The following is a 7,519-nucleotide window of genomic DNA, read 5'->3' as shown; positions in this document are numbered from 1 at the left end:
TCCCTACTCCAGGCTGCTGTTTTAAACAGGGTGTGCCCTGCTTGGAGAGGGAGGTACCAGGGCAGTATCCTGGAGAAGCCAGCATTAGACCTCCTGCAGAGTTAAGATCATGCTGTCTCCTACTGTGCTGCAGGTGATGGGACAAGGTGACATCCCAGGCTCAAAGGGATGCACTCTCTATGGCCTAAAGGACTTGTCCTCACCACAAAGTTGCATTTCTGGACAAGCAGGAAAATCCTTAAGCTCTTACGATTTCAACAGACTAGGGAAGCCAAAACTGCACCTCATTTCCCAACTTCTAGCACTTCCCCTAGTTTCTTAGAGTCTTTTAACAGCACCACACAGGCCAAAGTAGCCAGAGCCCTGCACACCTTGCCCTCCAAGGAGATGGGGAAAAAGAGGAGGACTGACAGAACCAGCTACCCACCCAGACAGCTTAACAGCTTGAGGGGCTCTGCGCAAGCCACTGGCTACCTCCCCACAGCTTCTCCCTGCCCCAGGCAGTGCAGGGGAAAGCTTGCAAGAGCTGGGTCAGGCCAGGGGCTCCAGGACCAGCTGGAGGAGGTGGAAGCTGCCATGGTTTCACCTGTTTGCGCAGGCAAGAGGTTTTGGGGTCTGGAGAAGGCGGCAGGCTGGGGAGCTGTGACTGGGGGAAGAGTCAGGCCAGGGGGAAAGCAAGTAAGAGTGGTGCTGTGGAGGGTCTGTGTTTGCCAGGATGGTCCCTTGCTGTAGGGCCAAAGGACAGTTGTGGGACGGCAGCGTGAAGGCATGAGCGTGGGAAGGACAGGGCAGGTCCGGCATTTCCTCGGTCAGCCTTGCACCAGGGAGGCCCTGCCTGAAAATGCAGCGCCAGGCCGGGAGGAGGACGTGCCAGCTGCTCTCTGCCTGCTCCAGGAGCCTGCCCAGCCCAGGGCAGTGGTGGGGAACTAGGAAATGCTTCTCACATGTGAGGTTGTACTGTTGTGCCAACTGGCTTGAAGGTCTGGGTGGCCGCTGCAAAGGAGTGGGTAGCAGAGGACTCCTTTCTAACCTTCATCCCCTCCACCCAGGGCTGCAGGGAAGCAGCGAGGGTTGGTTTGGCTTGTGCCTCACTCACACAATTATGAGAACACGGTCCTGAATCTTCTGCAAGAGCTTCACGCACTGCTCCACCGTGAAGGACTCTCGACTCTGCTGCAGGTACAAAGATAAAGAGAGCAGCAAAGGTCAGGGACAGCAGCTGGGGGCAGAGGGTGTCCCTGACCCCTGCCACACTAGCAGCTCTGAAGGCAGAAGTGGCTGCGGCCCCAACGCTGCCGTGCTGGGACATGACAGGCGGCCAGGCTGTGCACAAGAGTAGCTGGCTCTGCAAAGGCTCCTTCTGTCCAGCTGCGTTTCAGGGCTGCCAACAACACTGCCTGCTGGGATGCAGCACATGTGGGAATGATCTCATAGCAGAGAAAAGCTTTAAAAATCCTTTTACTAAAAAGGAGACAGTTACAATACTCTGGCTTTCATAGCCTGGCAGTAGCACAGGTAGAGGAGGCCCTACTTGCTCAAAAGTGGCACAAAGCTATCGGAATATCAGACACAGGGACTTTGCTCTACTCTCTCTCCCCTTCTTATACGGGTGACCTGACAAAGCAGCTGACCGAAAGCATCTATCCCTCTGCTGCCTGAAGAGTTATAACGGCAGGAAAATGTGGCCAGGAGGCCCTGGGGCAGAGGAACTGCTAGAAAAATCTGTAACATTTTCCAGTGACTCTGTAAGCTGAGTCAGTTAACGATCGAGTGCAGGCTCTTTTAACAGCGGCATTTAAAAGAGGTGTGGGAATTAGGGAAGCAGAAAGTAAACAGTTGGGTGGAGGCAGGGCCTGGGCTCAGTGAGCAGGCCTCCACTATCTCCGAGTTTTCTGTAAGCTCAGGGCTCAGAAGCAGCAGGGGACATGTCAGAAGAGCAGTGCTCACCGTACGGACTCTCAGGTCTCTGTTATACACCAGCCCTGGAATGAAAAAACAAGAGAAGGTTTTCATGTCTCACAGGAGCAGGAGTTGTTCTCCTTCTCCTCACCTCTGGGGTCTGCCCAAGACTTTTTGAGACAAGAGGAATAGGATTAATTCAGTTTTTCCCTTTTTTTTTTTTATTTCTTTTCTTTAGCCGTTCTAGGATTCGAGCACCAACCACAGTTGCTGGGAATGGAGAGCTCTGCTTCCAGACCTAATTGATCCCATTCAGACTGTATAAACTTGTAGCTAGGGCACCCTGTACCCTGTGGAAGACAATGGCTGTTGGCACCGCTCCCTTCCCACACCCAGCGTTGGCTCAGCACTGTGGTGAGCCCTGTCTCCAAGCAGCCCCTTACCAGCGGGTGTCTCAGTTGCTCCTCGCTGCAGTAGGATTGCCCCACCCTCTGCTGTCAGATGTCTGTTTGCTTCTAAGAGCCTGGGGGAGACATGGCAGAGAGATTGTTCTGCTGGAAAAGGGAGGAAGCGAAGCAAAAATGGCATGACAAGGTGACAGCGAGCTCTCAGGCTGCTTCAGAAAAGAGCAGGAAGAAGCAGCAGCTTCTGGCAGCAGAAGCAAAAGGTCTTGCTGAGATTCCAGAGGAGGACTTGAAAGGAGAAGTGCAGGGGCAGCTTCCCTTTCTCATTCATGTAGCCGTAACGCTGTCCAAAGTGAGAGCAGGCAGCAAATGAAGAGGACAGATAGGAACCCACCTCTGCAATGCTGCTTCAGGGCTCCGTGCTTTGGGAATTTGCTGCTTTGCCTCTAGACTCAGTAATCTGTCAATCACCATCCGTTCTGATTTCAGCCATGCCTCAGTGTCCTGAAACAAAGAGAGGTAGGGAACAGGAGTAACCCCTCTCTTCTAAATCTTATTACCCCTTACCAGAAGGTAGAAGAGGGCATTTCACCCTTCAGTATCCCTCAGAACTGGTACCAGTTATGGACATATTAAAAATGCCCATTTCTGGGGAAAAGAGAACAACAATACTTAAAAGGCAAGGTAGGAACAGAAAGCTAAGCACTGTTATAAAGAACTTACTAACTTTTTACCCCTGTGATCTCTTCTACCCCTTTCTACCTCACTTTTGAGTTGAGGACAACTGTCCAAAAGAACAAGGGAAATCTGGTATCTCTTGTCTCTCTGACCCTGGGCTTCTGTCCCACTTCTGCCAAGCAAAGCCCCAGCATCTGGTAGCGATGATGGCAGGTTGGGAATGTAGTTTTATGTCCTGCCAGGAACAGAAAAAGAAATCCACCAATCTTGCACCCAGGACACCCAACAAGCTATTGGCAAAAAGACAACCTTGGCTGGCAGTTGCTTGGACAGAGGTTCCAGTTCCCTTTGTACAAGGGCATGGCACAGACAAGTGAATTTTGGTGCTAAGGGACTGCAGGATGTAGAGCGCTACCAAGTGTCCCCATGTCCCCAAAGGGCCACCCTAAGCAGGGACCTCAGTCCCTGCAACAAGGAGCAGATCTGTGCCTGCCAAAAGGAAGAGCCCCGAGACTTGTGTGACCTGCCAGGTCACATCAGTGCTTTCTCTGAACAAATGAGGGAAAGAAAAAAACCATTTATTTTGTATTTAAAAAAGGGAGGAGAAGGATACACGAAATCTAACCTCTGGAGCTAGCAGAAAGCCAAGATTTTCCAGCAGGATCAGCTTGTCCACCATCTCAGGATAAAGGAAACAGAACTGAGGAGAGATGAAACAATATGAAAGAAAGAGAAAAGTTGAGCACTGAGTGATGTCTTTGTCCTGCTACACTGGAGAGGGGGTCAGGGAGGGGCCTCTCCTCCCCTGAGATTCAAGTCCCACACAGTCTGTCCCTTCATTCCTCTCCCATTTGTTGTTCCAGCTGCAGAAATCACAAACCCCATGAAGAAAGGATGCTTTACTCACCATTCCTGCCACAGACCCACCTGCAAAGGGAAGAAGTGTGCTCAGTTATGCACTGGACACCCCCCGGTAACAGAAACTCCCCTTCCCCACAGCAGGTGCTGCCTTAGAAGCACAAATGCATGTTGTACCAAGGGACAAAGCCCCAATTACAGAGTAAAGCTCTCCCAGAAGGCAGGATGCAGGCAGAGAGCAAGGCTATTGGCCAGCTGGACTCCCTGTCCTGCGCCACCCCCATCTCCCTTTTAGACAGCAAGAGCCAAGGAAGAGTTACTAGTTAAAAAAGATGGTGTGCAGGTACTGTGAGCTGTGGCCACAGCAGCCCTGGGGAGCAAAACCCAAATTGTGGCAAAACCCAATCACGTCCCAAGGACAAAGGGATAGAGCCTGGAGTCCGGTTCCCCTCAGTAAGCTCTGTGACCCACTAAGAAGGGCCCTGCTGTCCCCAGGCTTTGTGGCCTTGTGGGGACCAGGCAGGAAGACCTGCTGTGAATTCTCCTGCTGTAGACCACCCCTCTTTGCCCATCACTGTTCCCTCCTGGGGATGGAGGAAAGGCCCGTAGCAAGAGTTACTACTGTTTGTACTACAGGGTCTTGAAAGCAGAGGCATTTCAAATGAGGGCATAGATTTTTTGAATCACTCAAGCAGGAACCTGGTACTTGACACAATATAATAAATATTCCAGCTCAGCTCCTAGCAGCATGCCTTCTAAGTTAATTATCTACTCCTATTTCCACGAATCTCACAGCTTACAAGGACAAGAGCCACTTACCCATACTGTGACCCATCAGGGTGAATCGTCTCCACTGCAAGGCTAAGTGGCAACAGACAAAAACAGACAGTGCTGCATTAGAAACCAGAGCAGCGGCATCTTGCTGCTTCTCCACCAACATGGGCCCCTTCTCCCGGAAGGGCTTTTGCACTGCTTAATTTGCTTCCTAATCCAGAAATGAGATGGCTAAGTAGGCCAGATTTAAAGAAAAAGAGCATCCACCACCTCATTTCCTTGGTAGTTAAGTCACGCAGCTCTCAAGCTCTCTCTGTATGGCAAACAAACTACAGCAAATTCCCATTCATTGCCAGACACGAGACTGGCAAGAAGCAAAGGAGCCTAACTGGGCAGCATCTGCTGGAAGAGAGAGACCTTGACAGAACATCCCACTTCAGGGCATTCCACAAGAGCCATGAGGACACAGAGCAAGGTCCGCTGCCTTGAGGAAAAGTATGATTATTCCAAGTGAAAGCTCTCTGCACCATTTAGCACATCAGGCTCTTCAGTCCATTTTTAGGGCACTCCAAGAGGCTTGTGGGAAAATACTGCTTCATCAGTGCTGCCTATTTGAAATATACCTCACTGAAAGATGTGTTTTACCCTCTGGCACATCAATGAGCTTCTAGAGGCTCTTTGTATACTGAATGAGGGATGCAAAACTGCACATGCCACAACCTCCCGCAAGATCAGCAGACGGGCAGTTAGATCAGGAGTTATTAGGAGCCCAAGACACCTTGGCTTTCAGATTTCTTTGTATGATACTAAAACAAGCAGCAAGCTGCCATTGGGGAGAACCAGAAGAGTCTCCAACTTACACCTAACACTGGTTAGAGGTCACTGGCTGCTTACAAAAAGTCAGTCTGGCAAAACTATTTAGTTGCATCCACCACTTCGCCACTACTGCTTTTTAGTATAGAAACACTTGCTTTCCAGGGCTTACTGTTTCTTCCTCTCACAAAATAGCGAGAAAGAGGGATGCTTATTCAGTCTGTGGTCACAAAGCACCAGCTAACATCAGGCTGGGGAGAAGCAAGGGAACTGACCCCTCTCCTGGCAGTAAATGCTGCCTGCTTGTTCTAAGGAGCAGGCACAATATAGCATCCCCTGCACAAACATCCCCTCAAGAGTCCCTTCAACTACCCACCTGCTGCCACCCGCCGCACATCGGTCACGTAATCCAGAAAATGGTAGGGGGAGCCTGCAGGTCGATGGGATGACAAGCCATGGCCAGAGAAATCCATTGCCACATAATAGCAATCTGAAAGGGAGAGAATATCAGATGTGCAGCCCTGCAACACAACAAGAACCATCCTGATGAGCCAGACCTACCTCTGGGGAGCAGTGGAATGAGCTTGTCAAAGGTGTTGGCGTTGTCCAGCCAGCCGTGCAAGCACAGCACGGGGTGTCCCTCCGAGGGTCCCCAGGCCTTGGCTGCCACGTGGCCCCAGGGCACAGGGAACTTCAACTCTGAGAACATGCCCAAAATAGTGTTCGCAAGTGATGTCCCTGGAGAGCCACGTGCTCGGAGTAGGTCCCAGGGATCTTGTTAATGGCCCAGAGCTCTGAAAAGAATAATACAGGTCTTTAGTAACTTACCAGTCTCCTGTGGTCTTAATTAGCAGCTTGCTGATTTATAGCTCCCCATTCAACATCCCAAGCTGCCGTCCCTGCCTGCCTGTTTGGGGAATCCTCCTCCCAGCACGTACTAGCAATGCTCCTAGGAAGAAACAAGCTTTCCCTATGCAGCAGTAGAAAGCCTCCTCTCTGTGTCTCTGCAGCAGCTGCAACCTGACCAGAAAGCACAGGAGATCTGGCAAGAAGGAACCACGTAGAATTCCCCCAGCTAGCTGCAGTCAGCCAGGCACCTGTCCTGGACCAAAAAGACAATTTCGGGAATAAGGGTGCTGCCTCCAGTACTAGACTGTTACCACCTTCTCTTTTACCTTGGTGCTTCCCCTCTTTCACACCACCAGTTGGCACCTCAAGAGAGCAGCTGGCTACATGCCACACAGCAGGTCACTGCTGCCACCTTCCCGTGCACCCCTCAGGGCCAGGGACCCTGCATGGGATATGGGTCCACAACCTGCCAGGCACCTGTTCAACCTCAAACCTGTCTCATTACTGCCGATCTGCCTGGCAATCACTGAGCTACATCTGACCCTTACTCAACCCCAGCCTCTGGGGATCTTCCAGGGGTGGTTTGAGTATCTCCCCCTTATCCCCAAGCCCTTCTGACCCCTGGGGCTCCTCATGGGCAGCCTGACTATCCCCATCCCCAAGTCTCTCATGCCATATCCCCTTTCCAGTGACTTGTCTCAGGTCTCTGCTCCCTTACATAGCCCCCTGAGACCCCACAGCAATTAAATCACTCAACAGCAAGTCCCTCCTGAGCCCATACCTCTGTAAGGTGTGAGGACAGAGGGGGTGAGCTGAGAGGTGAGGCTGCTGTCAGGGCCCTGAGAGCACTTACAGGCCCTAATGGTCCCAATCAGCCACACCTGGGGCCTCCCCTATATCTTTCCCTCCTGCCTATGAGCCTATTTAAGCTCAGCCCAGGACCAGCCCCAGCGATGCTGCAGGAGTGCTGGTCTCCAGCAGCAGTGCCCTAATCACACGGACCACGGTCCTACCTGCTGATCGTGGGGCTGTGTCTCACCCCAGCTGCCCTCACTGGGCCTGATCCTGACAACCGTGGGCTGTCTTCCTGGCGTGACCATGGACCTGCCCCTTCCTCACAGACCTGCCTGATGACCTGGGCTCCTGGCAGAGCCTGACTGCCCTTCCCGGGCCCAGCGGGGCTCCGGCCCTGGGGTCCCGCCCGGCTCCGGGGTGGGGGCCTCCCCAGGCAGGCAGAAAGGGCC

General features: G+C 52.2%; 1 protein-coding gene across 1 annotated transcript in view; it reads right to left on the bottom strand.

Annotated features, from left to right (window-relative positions):
* Positions 1-6,212, bottom strand: part of SERHL2 (serine hydrolase-like 2) — a 7,853-nt gene extending 1,641 nt beyond the window's left edge. The window contains exons 1-9 of the mRNA XM_009322089.1: positions 5,988-6,212; positions 5,803-5,916; positions 4,659-4,700; positions 3,889-3,908; positions 3,607-3,681; positions 2,698-2,807; positions 2,343-2,422; positions 1,948-1,982; positions 1,097-1,173 (exon numbers count right to left, since the gene is read on the bottom strand). Of these exons, the coding sequence (XP_009320364.1) occupies positions 1,097-1,173; positions 1,948-1,982; positions 2,343-2,422; positions 2,698-2,807; positions 3,607-3,681; positions 3,889-3,908; positions 4,659-4,700; positions 5,803-5,916; positions 5,988-6,135 (701 nt within the window). The 5' untranslated portion in view covers positions 6,136-6,212. The remainder of the gene's footprint in view (positions 1-1,096; positions 1,174-1,947; positions 1,983-2,342; positions 2,423-2,697; positions 2,808-3,606; positions 3,682-3,888; positions 3,909-4,658; positions 4,701-5,802; positions 5,917-5,987) is intronic.
* Positions 6,213-7,519: the final 1,307 nt, after the last annotated feature.

The sequence above is a fragment of the Pygoscelis adeliae genome, unplaced genomic scaffold, assembly GCF_000699105.1.
Source record: "Pygoscelis adeliae isolate BGI_AS28 unplaced genomic scaffold, ASM69910v1 Scaffold60, whole genome shotgun sequence".
Lineage (NCBI taxonomy): Eukaryota > Metazoa > Chordata > Aves > Sphenisciformes > Spheniscidae > Pygoscelis > Pygoscelis adeliae.
This window is presented reverse-complemented; position numbering and strand designations above follow the sequence as displayed.